We start from the raw sequence: 19,569 nt of genomic DNA on the forward strand, positions 1-19,569 counted from the left end.
ATTAATTCACTCATACGGCCAACATATTAAGAGGCGAAGGGTAGGGTTCCCTACTAACTTGTAGCCTGATTCCAACTTGACCGGGTTTAAATTAGCATACAACATAATACAACTTCTGTTCTTAATATAACATTTAGTTAATTAATTTAAATAGATTAAAAAAACTAATTAAGTTAGTTATCTGTAAGAAATAAATAGTTTTTCTAAAATATATATTTGCCAGAATTACTATTATTATAAAAATTATGTTTAAAAAAATAGATAAATATGAGAAATAAAATTGATTGAGGTATTACATTTAGAATTAAAATAAAAATTAAACAAGATTTTATATTTAAGACTAAAATTAGTAGTACATGATAAACTGGCGTATCGTTAATTGCGCAGAGGATGGCTCATGTCGACATAAAACCCTCTGAAAACCGTGAATATATCATACGAAAGTTTTGGTTTTGCTTCTCTCTCTCAAATAACAACACTATCAAACACACAGAAACCCACATAATAATACTGACTCTCTCAGCAGAAACCACAAAGACAATATATATACAATCCATTAAGTTACATTTTAGTCACCATAATTATGGTTCTTTTGCAAAAGAAAAGCATCCTGAGGAATGACACATTTCACATATGCTAAGTGATCATAAAATTACTTTCAAGTACATTACTAGCAAAACTCTTCCACTGCCTTCAACCAGAAGAAAAATAAACCTGGGTCATAATCTATTATCAAACCCCAGATGCAAATAAGAATTTGGATCCCCTATAGTCATAATTGATTGTATATAATACAATCCCAGAGAGGAAGAAATAGGATGTGTATAGAACCTGCACACAATCCTATTTTCCCATGTTACTCTCCTAGTTCATGACTGTTCAGGTGGAGGAGATCCTCATTTATGCAAACATAGCATTTTATTGGCAAAACTATGGTACAGTTGCTACACTTGCCCTAATACAGAGAAACAAAAACTATATAATCAGCTTTGTTTCTCACTCTAGAAATACATATATGGACTTCACTTTTTCCTCACTCTTTGGCTGAGACCTCCCTTCTTACATGAGGATGATGAGGAAGAAACTGAGGAAAAACCTGAACCATTGGTTTCAGCCATATCCTTATGAAATGCCTTCTGCACATCCTCTTTGAGCTCCATGAAGCGTTGCTTCTTGATTCTCTGTTCTTGTTCGCTACCCTTCTCTAAGAAGAAAATATCTGGCATATCGTCATCTAGAAACTTATCAAGAACCTCAGAGCAATGGGGAAAGAAACGCCGGCCGTTCTCAACTGTGGAAAATTTTCAAAACATGCTCAAGAGTTAGTAAAAACACTCGGAACTTTCTGTTCTGGGGAGAGTCATCCGTTATTGCTAATTGCATCAGACTCAATCCCACATGTGCATTTACCAAGCAATAAATAAAGAAGTTTAAAAACTGCAAATTTCAGTTCATGGACTTAGGATTCACCAATGCAAGTTCTCCCATTTAAGTGACGCAAGGTTTCTTCAAACATCTTATAGTTTTATTAAAATCTAGAGCGTAATAAAAATTTCAACAAGCAACGAATATGCTGTATAGCTAAAAAGTTCAGAAGCATAAATCCCAGGGCAACAGCTTGGGCACCACTTCAGTGAGCCAGGTACTTTTCCCATTGGGCGTTGGCTTGGAAAGAAAGGGACAAAAACTTTAAATTCAGCCTGTGGTTATCATCTTGAAAAACATAGCTTTATATTAAATCTTTATTCTGTTTGGACATTTTCATATGCAAATAGTTTCTTAGGACACCACGAGATTCAGTTTTCTTCCGAAACATGGTTTTAAGACTATAATAAATAAATTTTTCAGTAGCTAAAGCCACAGATACTGCTTCAGTGAAATGAAAATGAAATGTAAATAGAAGAAACAGTTTAAGCTTAAAGAGAAAGTGCATTAAAAGTACAAGGATCTTTTTTATACAAAGTTTAAGCTAATATGTTTATTCCAGTTGCGCCTCGATGAAGAATCGGATGAATCATGTGATGCACTAGACAGGCAAGTGGAATTTGATGTTAACAGAATAAGTCATGTCCATAAAAAAAATTAAAGGGGAAAAAAAAAAAAAGCTACTTGAGTTTGGCATACCTGTTTTCAGGAGGGCTTGCAATCTTAACTGGAGTTTTCTGGTTCTCATAGAAGGAGTTTCATTTAGATCAAGTGTTGACTCTTGCTGAGCATTAGCCATGGCCACCTTAGCCTCGGCAGGAAACAATAGCCTAGCGAAAGCAACTGCAACGTAAAAGAGAACACTTTTTATTCCCACATTTATGGCACAAAAATTTTATAGAGATAGGAAACATTGCTTCTTAAGACTATCAATCCGGCAATTATATCCCTGACAAGTGGTATGGGAAGAGGATTTTCTTGAACCACGTGTCAAATTGCTTCATATTTCATAAGACTGTCAATCCAGCAATTTTATTTTTGTAAGTCAATGTTGCTTTGCAAAAAGCCTATATCACATATATGTACATCTATTGGTCGCATAAGGCCAAAGTACAATGATATGCAAAGCTCTATTCTCCGTGAAAGAAAGTGACATAGGTAAGTGAAGGCTATACCTCTATTTTCCAGGTAATCAAGTCTCACATGCAAATCATAAGCAGTTAACTCCGATGTATCAGATGCATTCACAGACATTGAATTTCTTCTCATTTCTCTCTCCAGGAGATCAACACAGAGCTTGTCTTTGTTAGATTCCTTCCCCCGCTCTGCTATCTCATTATAGTCCTTGGGTCTCGTCATCCTCCGACAAATTCCAACAGTTGTCTGTCCATCTGGTGTCACACTTGATACACAGGCCCCTTCAGTCAACAGTGCTACTAAAATTGTTGGATCTTTGCGCCTTGCAGCCACATGAAGAACTGTATATCCTCGGGGATTTGTATGGTTTATGTCAGCCGACCCAAGATTAAGAACTTCTTTCACAATCTTAGGATCACAATAGGCACAGGCATAGTGCAGGGCATAAGCATCATTTAGAGTGACACTGGACTCGGCCAAAAGAAGAGTCATCAGCTCAATATCATCAGAGTCCAATGCTTTAAGGATTTTTGTAACACTTCTTTCATTTGAAGGTTCCATTTCCATTGCATCAGGAGTGGATTCTGCCAGCACTTTGCGACGGAGTGATTTTATTTCACTGAAAACTTCAGGTGGGAGCTCTCTTTCCAAAGTTCTGTTCTCAAGGTCAGATCTTGCTAATCTCTGGATGCAATGTGACTGAAGCTGGTCCAGTTGGCAGTAGAAGGCAGCCATAAGAATAGGAATCACGTCTTCTACAAGAGCCTTCTCAACAAAATTGAGGAGACGCCGCTGTATTGAGAGATATACAAATTAGATCCGTTTTGGATACGTTGAAGTTTATCTTTAAGGGGGAAAAGGTTTTGATTGGCTTCTTTAGTTGACATAAAATGCTCCACAAGTGACATAAAAAAAAGGTTAAGAGTACGCTATCACTTTCACATATGGAAGAAAAACATATAAAGGTACTGCAGTGGAGGAAGAAGTGAAAAATAACTTGTAAGAGTTCAAGACTGCAGACATGTGTTGAAGAAAACATAGCCATGCCAAAGTAGATTCACTTGAAAACACATTACAAAGAACAAACATGTAACTAAGAGCAAGTTCCAAATCTCACAAACATAATTTTAAGACAAAACATCCAAGTGCCGTTATAAGTCCTTGCTAAGCTTTGGGAAAGCTTCATCAGCTGTTATTTAAAATGGATGGGGAAGCCTTAGCAGAATTAAAACACGTAGATCTTATAAACAGCAAGTGTTGTTTATTCAATCACCCATCATGTTATGTCCTACAATACAAGGCTTTCAGTCCTGGTCAGATGACTTTTCAATTAGGATATAATTTGTTAATTTCAGACTTCCAGTTTATTGCCCTGGATTTGTCTCATTTTCCCCTTTCTGCACAAAAGTAAATACAAAAGCATGGACAAGAAAGAAACCGAATTGATACACTTAGAACAGGAAGCAAGCACCTTTGTTGGTGAGAGGTCGTGGGTTCTATCCCACTAGTAGCTTCAAGCTTTAGCTTGCCCCTATGCAGTCCCAACCCCCCCCCCCCCCAAAAATTAAAAAAAAAAAAAGGAGGAAGAAGAAGAAGAAGCAAGCACAACTAACCTGAACAAGCAAAACAAGCTCTTTCATCTGAAACCTGGAAGAAGCATACATTAGCTCTAAAGCATAATTAATAGCAGGCCAGCATGCATCATGTGCACAGCTTTCATCAACACAGGTTGATACTTCTGGGGGTGACGCCTTCAGCTTTCCAGTATACAAATAATGCAAGAAAACAAGGAATGCTTCGTATCCAACGACGCCGTAAGGCACCAGGTCTGACATGAGATACTTTGGCTTACCTTCCTTCACCGAGCCATCATTTCCTTTCTTAAAAAGTTCATGAAAAAACTGACTACGTGAAGCCAATATACACCTATGAACTCCCACATGTTTGCCCTCAACAACAATATCAACGTCACTATAATCATATTCAGTATCTATCAATAGCTTCTCAAGGCTTCCGCTCAGCTTAATGAGGCTTAAATTTTCAGGATTTGCCACTTGCTCATGGCTAGTGCAGGAAGATATGTTCGGATTACTTGACCCATTTGATAAGTAAGAAGATGCAAAACTCAAGGATGATGATGCTTCGTTTGCATTATCCATCACTAACTGATCACAATTTAGCCCAACAACCCTATTCTGACGAATCAGGTTATTACAAAACCAGAACCACCATACCCGACGGATTGAAGCTCAAACGCACAAAATCAATGAAAGGCACTGTTTTATTGTCACCAAGAACAAAACCCAATATCACGTACAAGCCAAGCAATTAAACTCAGATTCCCAGAAGAAAAAAAGCTGGCATCTTCCTGTAACAGTGCTCCATCTGACCGACAAAATTTATGGACGAGCAAATAAACAAAATAGACCTTCCGAATACATCCAAAGGAAAAATAGAATCAAATCTCACATACTGGATCAATCTTTAGCTCAAGGTTGAAGATGAACTCTGAGAACGTGAATCAGAGACAAATCTTCAGGGGGGAAAAAAAATTCATCAGTAGCCTGAAGTTGACACAGCGAAGCTTCAAAAAGCGGGCAAAACCCAGAAAAATAGCTTCTGAGCACTGAGACAGTTTTACCAGAAGAATGCTTAAACCCTTGATTGGGCTGTGAGTCTTCTCTGGTGGGAACTCAGAGAAGACCGAGAAGGGGCAAAAAAGAAAGCAGCCAATGAGCGTGAGTTGACCTGAAAGACGGAAAGCGTGAATACCGAGAATTGATGCTTTGGGCGGTTCCTGGAAATGAAAGAAAATATTTAACAATTTAAGAAATCGAAGTGCCCACGCAACGCAACTACGAGACTCACACGACAGACGGCAAATGCACAGCAACAAGAAGCGCCAATAAAAAATTTTCCTTGGAATTTACGTTAAAAAATTCTCCGATAAAGATCGATCCGCCTATATCCATCGATTTGCACGTTTGTTAATTTTTTCTTTAGCTTTTAGGGTAAATAGGTACAAACATCATTTTGATTGCACCGCCTATTTACAAACATCATAACTTTATTTTTACTCCACTTGATAATAATAGAAAGATTCTTACACACTAACGGAAAGATTCTTACAAGTGCCAGTGCGTAAGTGCGTTGCAGCTTAATCATTATTCATTACTGTTTCTGTTATTTAGCACAGTACAAGTACTTTTTTTGGTTAAAAAAACGTGGCAAAACGCCGTAACAACCCTTTTAAAAAAATACTAAATACTCCTCCGATCCTTAATATAAGACCCATTTAACTAATTTAATTAGATTAAGGAAGTTAGGTAAATTGGTTAATTATAAGAAAAGTGACACATTTTTCCTAAAACACCATAATCATCTTTCTTAATACCCAATCTCCCTCTTCTATTTGATTATAGTTGAGAGAGTATCCATAGAGTTAATTTAGAGAAAATTGATAAATATGAGAAATGGGTCTTATATTTAGGATCAAAACTAATTTAACAATTGGATCCTATATTAAGGACCGGAGGAGTATCAAATACGGAATGCCAACAAAAAAATTATCATCACTTACAAATCTAGTATTGTCAATATTAAATAAAATATTTTTACCAAACCTGATTTATAATTTAGTAATTTTCAGTTTTTCTGGGTCATTTTCCCTCCATATTACTTGTGTTTTCTCAATTACGAAGTAGTGTATGATATAATTTTTTTCTGTTTTACTCTTGGAGTAAAGTAATATTTGAACTATTTAAAGGCATAAAAATACTATTCGCAATTAGCGAGGGATAAACTTGAAAAGGTTTCATATTTTTATATACTTATTATATTTAATAATTTATGTCTAATAACTTAAATAAAAAATATGTAATGAAACAAAGGAGTACAGTTTAACATGTAAATTATTGCTACTTGCTGCATCCAATAATAGTAACAAGGACAAACTTCAGTCAGGTGAGTCGAAATTTTACGAGAATCTTTGGTATATTTCAAAAATAAAGATATTATTTTATTTTTTTCATATTAAAAGTAAGACACACACATGGACATGTGTAGGATATGTTTTACCATCATATAAGATCGCCTCACTTTTCTGACCGAAAAAAAAAGATCGCCTCACAAAACACATATATGAATATATTTAGCACAATTCCATGCATAAGATGTATAATTAATAAATTATGTACAATTTAAATTAATTTTCATTATTTTGTTTCTTAATAATTTATTTTATTGAAGCAGTTTTTTTTTTTACCAAAGCATAGGTATCTTTCTATTGGAGACAATCCTATTCGGAATACTATCAAGCACTAAATGTGGATACCTCTTCTGGATTTGAACCTTGGTTTAAATTAAAAAAAATTGAATATTCTCATGCAATGGATGACGTGTGAGAGGAATGCTTCTAGTCTTTTAAAATTTGATGGGTGAAGGTATTGAGAAACGCTAAATAAAATATAATTTATTTTGAGTGATTATTCCAAAGATAAAATAATTGTCTGTGATAAATTATCAATAAAAATATGAAATAAATTAAAAATAGAATGTCTGATTTATTTTCGTTCTCCTTATATTTTCGTTAATACATGAAACGGAATGGAATGATAATTGAGAAAAATGGAATTAAAGGAAAAGGTGATTCAACGAATGAAAATTTTCTTGGATTCCTGGGTACAAATATAAGTAATAAACAAATACAACTGCCAAATAGACACATGTCAATTTTCTAGAGATGCTGTCCTTTAGGCCTTTTCCTGCATGGGGACCAAATGGGCCTCATTGAGCCTGGCCTATTTTTCTCGATTTGTTAAGCCCAGTCGAGGAATCATGCCCAAAAAAAGAAGGGGAGGAAAAGTTCATTTGCATCCCAAATAAAAGAGGAAAAAAAAGAAAAATTAATTGCCAGATCCTTGAAATTTACTTCAGTTATTGTCAATACTTGTTAAAATATTGTAATAAATCTTAATTTAAGATTCTGACAAAAAAATCTTAATTTAAGATTTTACAATTTTCACCATCTTTATTTGTGATTCTTCCAAAATAAAACTCATGGAATATAGAAAATATGTTTCAGCTATAATAGAAATTAAACTCATTGCATTGTACAATATCATAAGATTATAAGTAGGATAAGATTTCATTGACCACTTTTTGAAAACTAAGTTACTAATAAGATTGTATCTAACAGAAAAGAGCCAATTAAGATTTTATCCTTATTGAGGAACGTGCTTACTATTATTGTCCAAAAATGTCTTCAAATGCGTTAGCATTTGAATTTATGTTCTCTTTCTTACCAAAATGACTTATCATCTCAATTAAGAGCTTATCAGTAAAAAAGAAAGAACTCTTATTCTTATATATGGGGGAAAAAAGGAGGTTTCAATTTCTGTTCCTAGTCTGGCCAAAAATAGTTGTTTTCCTATTCTTAATAGGATTACTATATATCCATATCCAAAGAAAGGCTTGCCCAAAAAAAAAAATTATATCCAAAGAAAGGATCTTCAAATTGATTTATTACTAATTTATTATTCCTATTTGATATAAGGATTGGATTTTATTTTTATAATTAATAAAAAAAAGGTAAATAATTTGATTTTAAAGGTGCAGCATATCATTAAAAAAATAAATTAAATAAACTTAATAATATTTTTATCAACATTTTGTTGGCCAAAAATTAAAAAAAAGAAGAAATTCGATCATTTGAATTTGGTTGTAAAAAGATAGATAATTTTCTTAGTTATATTGTTTTTTTTATTTATAAGATTTCTCCTTCTTTTTTATTTAGGTTATTTTATTTTTGTTTCAGCATCAAAAGTTTTAAATCATAAATTCTAATGTTTTAATTTTTTTTACATTTAAAATATTTTCCTATAACTTCATAAAAATGTATACTCATTTGATCTTATTTATAAGGCATTTTTAATATGTTTCACACAAACAAAAAAACATTAAATAATATTAACTCTTTATTAAAATATAACAACTTTTCAACTTTACTCTTATTTAATATATACATCTTTCTTTCTTTTTTTGCCAAAATATATACATCTTTAAAAAAAATAACTATCTACTTCTCTGATCTTATTTATAGGGCAGGGAGAGAAGACATTTTTTTATCTTATTTGTAAGGCATTGAGAGAAATTTTTTATATGAATGTACAATTTTACCCTTTATTTATTATTGTGTTGACTTTGTTTATATGATGTACTTTTTTGATTGTATTTATAAGACACTTTCAACATGTTTCACACATACAAAAAAATTTCTTAAACTATGTTAACTCTCCATTAAAATATAATAACTTTCTAACTTTACCCCAATTTAATATATACACATTTCAAAAGAATAATTATTTACACTATTATAAATGAAGGACAAAATAATATATTCGCGCTAAAAATTTAATGAAGTGCCTCATAAATAGGACAAAAAAATCTTCTCTCTCTACCTTATAAATAAGACCAGAGAAGTATAATGTATGTTAAAGAAGGATAAAATTAAAAAGTTGTTGAATCTTAAATGAGAATTAATAAAGTTTGAGGGTTTTTTTAGTCTGTATAAAATATATTGAAAGTGATTTATAATAAGATCAGACTAGAAATGTACACTATAATAAATGGATGACAACATAGTACATTCATAGTAAAAAATTGATGAAGTAACTTATAAATAGAATTAAAAAAAATTTCTTTTTCTGTACTATTTGACCAGAGAAATATCATTTTGAAGCACTTTTAAAACTCGAGAGAGCAGCCACAAAATAGCAACTTTTTTCCCCCATGATCCTTCTCTTGTTCCTCTTCAATGCCATCGTTCGTTGCAGCTGAGATTAGCTGACTCTCCGCCTAAGAGTGGGAAAACCTTTCTACAGGCTACAGCTCCCGAGCACAAACGGAAAATGAGGAATTGTGCCACTTGCTAGGTTAATTGGAACTGACCACCCATATTGGGTAAGTTTCTTCTCATCATCATTCATGCTAATTTTTCTGATTGCAAGATTATCTTCTTCACTGCGGACGGAAACCCAGTTAGGCTTTCTTCATCACTATGCGTCCCACATTTCCTATTCGTTTTCTTCCGTTGCAAAATTTTCTCCATCAAACCAGCCAGAGCAAACTAGAGATGGAAATAATTTATTTACGGTTTCTTACCTCATGAACTCACGTGGGATGTCTGCCAAAGTTGCTAGTGAAGTATCGAAAAGGGTTGAACTGAAAGACTCAGATAAACCCGAGTCCGTACTTGATCTTCTCAGAAGCTTTGAATTCTCAAATGCTCAGATATCCAAAATTGTGACATGCTTGCCCCGGGTGCTTGTGGCAAATGTTGAGCACAATCTTTTGCCCAGGCTAAGGTTTATTCAGTCTATAGGTTTTTCACCTTATGAAATCCCAGAACTCTTCTGCTATAACCCGGCATTACTAATGTATAGCTTGGATAAACGCATAATTCCCCGTTATGAGGCCCTTAAAAGTGTACTTATTGATGATTGGAAAGTAAGGAGAATTTTTAAAAGCTCGAGGTAGAATGCCTCAATCTTCTAACATTAAGGTTTTGAGAGATAAAGGAGTGCCTCAATCTTCTGTCTTTACCCTATTATCTAGATGTGCAGATGTGGCATTTATAAATCAGTCAGTTTTTGCTGAATATATCAAATTTGTCAAGGAAATAGGAATCAAACGTTTCAAGCCTGCATCTATTGAAGCACTTGTTATTGTAACAAAGTTGAGTAAATCAACCTGGGAGTTGAAACTGGATATCTTTGAGAGATTCGGCTGGCCCAGGGATGTCGCTCTCTTGGCATTAAATAAGGTTCCAGATATCATGGCTTTGTCAGAGAAAAAAATCACAAACTCAATGAAATTTTATATAGAGGAAGTGGGTTTGCAATTGGAAGACATAGTTGGGCGCCCGAATATTCTTAGATATAGCTTGAAGAAGAGGATTGTTCCTAGATGTTCAGTAGTAAAAATTTTGAAGCTGAAGGGTTTCATTAAGGATGACGTGTCCATTCCTCGTTTGATTACCACCAGCGAGAAAATTTTATGGAAAATTATGTGATTAAATTTCAGGAAAGTGTTCCTCAGCTACAGAAACTCTATGTAGGTGAATTGGGGCCTTTACCTGAAGTTTTGGCGTAGGCAGTTTCCTGGAGGTAATGACTTGTAGTTTTTGGTTTCCTGATTTATTATGGTCATTAAGCCGTTCTGCTTCAATTCTTACTCTGCTTGATTTCTTTCAGCGTTATGAGTTCCCAATTTGAACTTCTAATTTATAAGATACTTCTTTCTGTTTTGTAACTCATCTTAAGGTTATGAATCATGTTCTTTTTATCATAGTTCTTGATTCTTGAACAGGTCTTGTCATATGACATATAGTTATCAATTTTACTGGCATAGTGGTTGGTCCTATGTTAATTATGCGAAAAAGAGTAATAGAAGCGTAAATTTGATGGTGAAGGTCTTTATGAGGAAACAAAAACTTAAATTTTGATGTGATATTAACCTATTGAAATTAGGACTGTTCACGGGACAGATCGGGATTGGGACATGCCCGTCCTGATGAACAGTAACGGGACAGAAAATCTGTCCAGTGTCCCAGTCCGTTCCGGTGCTGTCCCGATCCCGATTAGGACGGGACGGGACCAGGACGTCTCGATATATATTTTTTCTATTTTTTAATAAAATTTTAAATTTTTTTAATAAAATCTGATTTTTTTAATTATAGTTTTTTGAGTTTAGGTCTTATAAAAACATCTTTTTATTTTTTTTATTTGTTTGGACACTCTTCAACAAAAGCCTAAAATATTACATATAATAGTAATTAAAAACTTTAAACAAAAGCTTTTAACACAATAAAATCTTGCTAAAAATTTTAATCATCAATAATCTTAAATTATCAACAAATATAAAAACTCTAAATAAATATATCTATAGTTCCATATAATAGTCTCAAATTTTTAAAAAATATAAAAAAATAATATTATACAAATAGGATAAAAAATTATAAAAAAAAAAGAAACCGAGACGGGACCAGGGCGAGATGACCCCATCCATTGTCCCATCCCGTCCCGGTTCCTTTTTTGTCCCGTCCTCAAAAATTTCAGGATGGGTTCGTCCCGTCCCAATAAGACTGGAACTGGAACGGGTCGACTAGGACGAGCCGGCCTTGAACACCCCTAGTTGAAATCAAGTTTCATTTTTGTAATTGCTTTTGGACAATTTTAAATTTTCTTCACAAGTTCTTATGAAGAAGAAATAGGCGCCAAAAGCCCATGTGTAATTTTAAATTTTCTTCACAAGTTCTTTGTAATCACCGTCTTTATCAGGAACTTGTTGATTTTGGTAGGTCCCTGATTTGGTTTTGCCTCTGTTCTCTCTCCCTTTGGATCCTTCATCTATTGATTTTAATTTATATACCCATTTTTAAGACCTTTGAATGATGCAAATCTGAAGCTTCTGTGACAGAATGAAGTGCTTCGCCTGTCTTATTTTCTCATCTTTGCCATTAGATTAAAAATTCTTCTATGCAAAACTTGATTGTTCCAAGAAAGTTGATCCCTGTTTCATTTTTCACTGGGTGAAGAAATTTAATGGTTCTTTAACTTATAACTGCTAACTGCAAATCGTCCCTATGTATGCATTTTGCTAGAATTGTTCTAATAATTTTGCAAAATTTGCACTGTTGGACCTTAAAACCTAAGTATTGAAGAGAACGAAGAACCTTTAGTGAACTTGATTTTTGGTTCGCAAGGCTGGAAATACCCTTATTTATTTTCTCATGGAGTTACATTACAAGATAATTTGATGATGCGTCAAAATTTTATGAGAATGTTTGGTACATATGGAACACAATTTATTTTTGATACCAAAAATAAGATGTCTGTGTAGTAATTTTTTTGTTATATAATATACGCTCAAGAAATCCATATGAATGTGTATTAGATATGGGCATGTAGCCCAATCCCATGTATACGATATATTTTTTTGGTTATATATATAAGATCCTTATACACATAAGATTGGAGGAGTAATAATTAATAAATGGTTAATATTATCTTTCATCCTTGAAATTGAATCTTATTTTAATTTTGATTTTGGAAATTTTGAAACAATAGTCTTGATTTATGAAATTTGACCTTACTTTCATCCGTATAAAATTTTCTGGTGCTTGAAAAGAGTTTTGTTAGAGGAATCAAAATTGTAGATTTCAAATTTTAGAGACCGAAATAAAAACTAAGGTCAAATTTTAATGAATAAAAATGATATTAACTTAGTAATTTATTATATAGAGTCCAAAATTAATTGTGACTAGTTATTATTTTTCATTTCTAATAATGCAACATCAATATTAAATAGAAAAAATATTCATTATTAATCATTCATTCCTTTTCCAATATAAATAATAACATGCGGGATCAAATTTGTGATTTGATCATTTGATGTCGTCGCAATTTTTTATGTGCTTGCTGAAAAACATGAATATTCTGTTTGAAATCTTTTAAAATCTAAACATCACAGAGTATTATGCATATTTAACGGGTGTGATTCATAAGAATAAGTAGGTAAAATAAAGTTAATTTTGAATAAGCATTCTAATTAAAATCTAAGCATTTTTTAAATTAATCTGAAGAGGATAAACCTAACTAAATAATTCCTTTTATCATACATTTAGCTCCTTGATTTTATATAGGATTTTGATTTGATTTCTTAACTTTAAAAAATATATTTAGCCACTTAATCTTAAATTGTTAATTTTAATATTATAAAAAATTGTTAATTTTAAATGATAACTTTTTATAACAATTATGATCATTTTAAAATTAAATTTAATATGTTAATATTTATAAATATTTTAATTTTTGTTAAATTTAAAGATCTTAATATTATTTTTTTAAATGTTTTTAAAATAAATAATTAAAAAAGGCTGAAACTTTTAATAAAATTAGAGGATTAAAGGTATATTTTAGTTAATTTTTGTTTTTTGAAACAAAGTCTTTGTTCACATCCTTGCAATAATTTAATGATTTAATATAATTTTTTATTCTTTAAATTTGTTTTTATTTTAATTTTGGTCTTTTAAATTTCAAGTCATAGATTTTGGTTTTTTTTATATTAAAATGTTCAAATTTTTATTGGATTATAAAAATTAATATTTTAAATGAAAAAAAACTTGAGGAATAAAAACTTATAGTTTAAAACCCTAAACTTTTTAAGTTTCAAACCATAGATTTTAGTCCAGGTAAAATAATTTAAATTTTTATTAGATTATAAGAATCAATATTTTAAAAATTTAAGAGACAACAACTTATAGCTTAAAACTTGAAAATAATTTAAGAGATCAAATTTGTATCAACTCTAATTTAATTTATGTGAGACAACCCAATGCCCTTCTTAATGCAAAATTGCGAGAGCGAGGAAAGGAAGGAGTCTTCATACACCAAAAATGGAAATCGGTGCGGAAACTATTGCTTCTTCTCCTTCATTGTTTATAATCTTACTGCGAATCCATTATTTGTTCGCTGTGCTGATTGCGTCGGTGTGGGAAAAAAATTTCTAGTAGCTTGATAAAGCGAAAGCAGCATTTTGGGGAATCGTGCTTCTCGCGGGTGTATTAGCAGCTGACAACTCTTTTTTGGTGAGTTTCTCGTCGTCATCCTTCATGCTAATTTTTCTGATTGCAAGATTGTCTTCGTCACTGAGGACGGGAACCAAGTTAGGGTTTTCTAATCACAATGCACCCCACATTTCCTATTCATTTTTTTCCTTCGGGAAATCATCTCTGTCAAATCGATCCGAACAAAATCAAGACGGAAATCAATCGTTCACGGTTTCTTTCCTCATCAACTCATGTGGCATGTCCGCTAAAGTTGCTAGTGAAGTATCGAAGAAGATTGAACTGAACAACCTAGATAATCCCAACTCGATACTGAATCTTCTGAGAAGTTACGGATTCTCTGATACACATATATCCAAAATTGTGAAAAGGTTTCCCCGAGTGCTTTTTGCAAACCCTGAGCATAACCTCTTGCCCAGGCTAAAATTTATCCACTCTATAGGGTTTTCAGCTCCCGAAACGCCAGAACTCTTCTCATATAACCCTTCACTACTATCACATAGCTTAGAGAAACGTATAATTCCCTTCTATGAAGCCCTTAAAAGAGTACTTGATGACGATTGGAAAGTAAGGAAATGTCTAAGATGCTTTACTTGGAGTATGTCCTCCTATGATGTAAAGAATATATTTCCAAATGTAAAGGTTTTGAGAGATGAAGGAGTTCCTCAATATGCTGTCTTTACTCTGTTATCTAAACGTGCATATCTTGCATTTATGAGTCCATCAATGTTTGTTGAATATGTCAACTTCATCAAGGGAACAGGAATCATGCCTTTCGAGGCTCCGTTTGTTGAAGCACTTTTGGTCATAACAAAGTTGAGTAAATCAACCTGGGAATCGAAACTGGATATCTTCGAGAGGCTTGGCTGGTCCAGAGATGTCACTCTTTTGGCATTCAGTAAGTTTCCACCTTTGATGTGTATGTCAGAGAAAAATATCACAGACACAATGAAGTTTTTGGTGGATGAAATGGATTTACCGTTGAAAGATATAGCTAGATGCCCAGCAATTCTTGGCCTTAGCTTGACGAAGAGGATTATTCCTAGATGGTCAGTGGTTAAAATATTGAAAATGAAGGGTTTAATCAAGGATGATAGATCCCCATTTACCGTCATTATTCCGAGTGAGAAAAGGTTTCTGCAAGATTTTGTGATTAAATTTCAGGAAAGTGTTCCTGAGCTACTGAAACTCTATAGAGAGGAATCGAGATCTTTACCTGAAGCTCAGGCCTAGTCAATTTCTGGTTTCCTGGCTTATTATGGTTATGAAACTGTTCTGCTTCATGTCTTCCTCTGATCGATTTCTTGCGATGTTATGATAGCACAATTGGAACTTCCAGCCTGTAGGAATTTTTTTTCCTGTTTACTATCTCATCTGAAGGTCATGAATCAAATTTCTTTTCATCGTAATTCTTGAATAAGTCATCATATTATATATGACATGTGGTAATGAATTCTGCCTGCATCTTAGTTCTAGACCTGGTTATGTTGCCCAATTTTAATCGAGCCAGAAAGAGTATTATATTGATCTGTTTGATGCTGAAGGTCCTTAAGTTGTGGAGAGGAAACAAATACTCAGAAATTTTGATATAATATTAATTTGTTGAAGTCGAGTTCAATCTTCTTTGATTGCTTTTGGACAATTTCAAATTTTCTGGACAAGTTCTTGTGAAAAATAGAAAGTTGCCAAGATCAATTCATGTAGCTATTTAAGAGTGTTTTGTCCATCTTATTTTTCACTCCAGTGATGGATTAAAATTTCTCCTGTGAAAAGCATGATGGTCTGAAGAAAATTGATATGTTTCCCTTTTCACTGATTGAAGAGAGATTAAATGGCGCTTTTATAACTGCAAATTGCAGTCTTTAACATGATGCCCTGTCTGGTCCCTATGCATCTTGCTGGATTCGCTTTTTAACAGAAAATTATATCCAAGGACCACAGGGTTTCAAAATCCACACTGGAGGACCTTGAAACCTCGAATTTTCGAAGAGGCTTGGTGACCTTGAGTTACATCCCCGACCATCTTAATCACCGAGGGAGTGGAAACTGAAGATGGTAATTTGCTATCACATTAACACGGTTTATAGAATATTTACAGTAGTCAATCCTAGATATGCATAATGGGAGAGGCTGCTGTGAAGAAATTTGATCACTTTCTACCCTTTGAATTGAGGGAGGGTTAATATAATGGTGTCGTTATATTTGCAGCAGTCAATCCTGAAGTTTTGGCACTTTTTGTGCATGGAATCCTTCATGATATCAATATTTTCTGTGCGTGAAAACATATCCGATATTATTAAGCAATTAATCTTTCAAACATGTATTAATGGGCAGTTTTTACATTCTTCTTTGTGATATGGATTCCTCTAGTAACTCAGGAAATGCAAAATAAAAGAGACTTGAAAATAACAGAAGTTAATTAGCTAAAACTCTGGATGAACCTATAACCTAACTGTATTTTACGGTGAATACAGAAACATAAGTAAATACTGGTCAAAGGAAATTCTCATTCTTAGCTCTATAACATGATTACTCATAGTAATTAAATACAACTGAATCGTCCCATAGATAAAATTGATTCTAAAGTTTTCGAAAAATATTCTGAAAATATTCTAAAGATAAGATGCCATCTGCTTAAATGTGAATCAAGGATATACTAAGATATTAAATACTACTCCGGTCATAAATATAAAACCTTTTTTGTAGTGTAAATTACACTACAGAAGGGGTTTTAATTAAAGATCGGAGGAGTAATATCTTTGTGATCCCAGTTTGGTAACTTATATTTCTAAAATAATAAATCCTAATCTAAAATGATATAAACTACTAATAAATTTAAAAGACTCTTAGAATAATTCAAAATATCTAAATGATATGTCAAGTCTTTCTACTAATCTATTAAATACAAAATAAATCTTTTTTTAAATAATAAAATTACATAGAAAATAAAAACAAGATGACTTAACTGAAATTCTTTTAAACAAGATGTTTTGTTTGTCTTCTTCCCCCTTGTGCTTCTTAAAAGTTGAATGGCATGTAAAATATGTGACATAATTGCTCTATGGATCCCTATCTTTTGACCCAAAAGACATTGATCCGCCCTTAACGTAAAATCTAATTAACTAATTTGAGTTTTTTTTAAATACTCTAATTATTTTTTCTTAATTCCCTTCCTTCCTCTCCTACTTAATTATTGTTGAGAAAATATTAATAGGATTAAGTTGGGAAAAATTAATAAATATGTAAAATAGGCTTTACATATAAGATCAATATCAACTCTCAAATTAAGTCATACATTAAATATAAAGGGAGTATTATTTATCAATTATTCAAGAGAAAAATCACGCATTCTACTCCCTTCTTTATTGATTACAAGGTCAGTTTCTAGAAGAAATGGATAACCATTACAATTAAGGCACCTTCTATAAAAAAATGAAGGCAAAATTGTAATAAGATCCCACATAAAAGAATTAAATACAAAAAAGTTCTTGAAATTATGAAATTATTTCGAAGTTCTAAAAGATCTTATTGCAAAAAATTTTATTTGTTTAATTATCAAATTGTCTTTATTTCTATTTTAAGTATGCATTGACAACTTAAAAAATAGTCATTAACAATTTAAAGTGTAACAAGTAACAATTATTACAGCAGATATTGAGAAAATGTGTTGTTAAGACATGCCGCGATAATTATTAATTATTATATCTTAAGTTGTTAGTGATTGCATTTTCAGTTATCAATATATACTTTAAAAAAAGATAAGGACGATTTGGTAATTACATAAATAGAATTTCTTGTAATAAGATTCTTTGAGACTTCAGATTAATTTGATAATTTTAAAGGATCTTTTCGCATTTAATTCTTTTGAGTGGAAAATTATTACAATTTTTTCAAAGATGAATGATCTTTCACTTGGGCTTATTAATGAAGTTTTTTAAATATTACTACCCCTAATTAGTACAGGAGGTAGTAAATAAATTTTTGGGAAAATGACAATAAAATATCACTTGAATTCCAAAAAGACAAATAAGGCACCTGAATAAGCAAAATGACAAATAGGGCACTGGGTACCAATCTGGAATTCATATTTTCGGCCAAAAGACCAAAATGCCCTGATAAAATGTGGGAAGACCGACACTGAAAGTGACAAAAAAGGAGAGAGGAAGACCGACGCAGTGAGAGAAAGGAGAGAGGAAGACCGACGATGATGAAATGCGGGAAGAAGGAAAGAAGAATGTTGGAAATGCTATTATCTTACTCCTTCGCATCACCATTCTGTAGAGATTGTTGATTTGGTGGGTTTTGGTTGTGGGAAAGAGGATTTGTAGTGAGAGAGGGAGTGAACCTGTGGGAAAGATGAAGCGGAAATCAGAAAACAATGGCAAGCAATTACGTAACGTAACTACTGTCATATGCCTGCTGGTTTTTGGTAAATCCCATTACGTGAATGGTAAATTTCACTATACATGTAGTTAATTATGAATTTTACAAAATACATATTGTGATTTACAACTTTTGTAGTGAAAGTGACTACTTTGTTAATGGGTTTTGCAACCTGTTTTCAGGAGATAAACAATTGTTTGTAAAACTAATAAAAGTAACAACTTTTGTAGTCACGTTGAATTAACTAGTTGCAAAAGCCATTTAAGAAGTGGTTATTTTCACTATAAAAGTTGTAAATATCACTGTGTGTTTTGTAAAATTTAGCGTCAAATTTTATTGATTTTTAGAAACAAGTTGCTCATCCCCTGAAAAAAGGTTGCAAAACTCATTTAAGAAGTGGTAATTTTCACTACAAAAGTTGTAAATATCACTCTATGTTTTGTAAAATTCAGCATGGAATTTTATTGGTTTTTAGAAACAAGTTGCCAATCCCTGAAAAGAGGTTGCAAAACTCATTTAAGAAGTGGTAATTTTCACTACAAAAGTTGTAAATATCACTCTATGTTTTGTAAAATTCAGCATGGAATTTTATTGGTTTTTAGAAACAAGTTGTCAATCCCTTGAAAAGAGATTGCAAAACTCATTTAAGAAGTGGTAATTTTCACTACAAAAGTTGTAAATATCACTCTATGTTTTGTAAAATTCAGCATGGAATTTTATTGGTTTTTAGAAACAAGTTGTCAATCCCTTGAAAAGAGGTTGCAAAACTCATTTAAGAAGTGGTAATTTTCACTACAAAAGTTGTAAATATCACTCTATATTTTGTAAAATTCAGCATGGAATTTTATTGGTTTTTAGAAACAAGTTGTCAATCCCTTGAAAAGAGGTTGCAAAACTCATTTAAGAAGTGGTAATTTTCACTACAAAAGTTGTAAATATCACTCTATGTTTTGTAAAATTCAGCATGGAATTTTATTGGTTTTTTAGAAACAAGTTGT

The 19,569-nt window shown here is 32.4% G+C and overlaps 2 protein-coding genes across 3 annotated transcripts; one reads left to right on the plus strand and one right to left on the minus strand.

The window, feature by feature from the left end:
• Positions 1-525: 525 nt before the first annotated feature.
• LOC114711692 (regulatory protein NPR3) lies at positions 526-5,300 on the minus strand. Of its 2 annotated transcripts, XM_028896112.1 has the most exons (5): positions 5,036-5,300; positions 4,176-4,947; positions 2,601-3,354; positions 2,125-2,268; positions 526-1,291 (listed from the first exon to the last, which is right to left on the minus strand). In XM_028896112.1, the coding sequence occupies exons 2-5, from the start codon at positions 4,719-4,721 to the stop codon at positions 1,023-1,025; spliced, it is 1,713 nt and encodes a 570-aa protein (XP_028751945.1). In that variant the 5' UTR covers positions 4,722-4,947; positions 5,036-5,300; the 3' UTR covers positions 526-1,022. The 2 variants fall into 2 exon arrangements, with proteins under 2 accessions (XP_028751945.1, XP_028751944.1); XM_028896111.1 differs by having other exon boundaries at positions 4,176-5,300.
• Positions 5,301-14,428: 9,128 nt separating this feature from the next.
• On the plus strand, positions 14,429-15,421 carry LOC114711657 (transcription termination factor MTERF15, mitochondrial-like). The gene has a single exon (XM_028896076.1). The coding sequence runs from the start codon at positions 14,429-14,431 to the stop codon at positions 15,419-15,421; it is 993 nt and encodes a 330-aa protein (XP_028751909.1).
• Positions 15,422-19,569: the final 4,148 nt, after the last annotated feature.

The sequence above is a fragment of the Neltuma alba genome, unplaced genomic scaffold (assembly GCF_004799145.2).
Source record: "Neltuma alba isolate B1F8T4 unplaced genomic scaffold, ASM479914v2 tig00011304_pilon, whole genome shotgun sequence".
Classification (NCBI taxonomy): Eukaryota; Viridiplantae; Streptophyta; class Magnoliopsida; order Fabales; family Fabaceae; genus Neltuma; species Neltuma alba.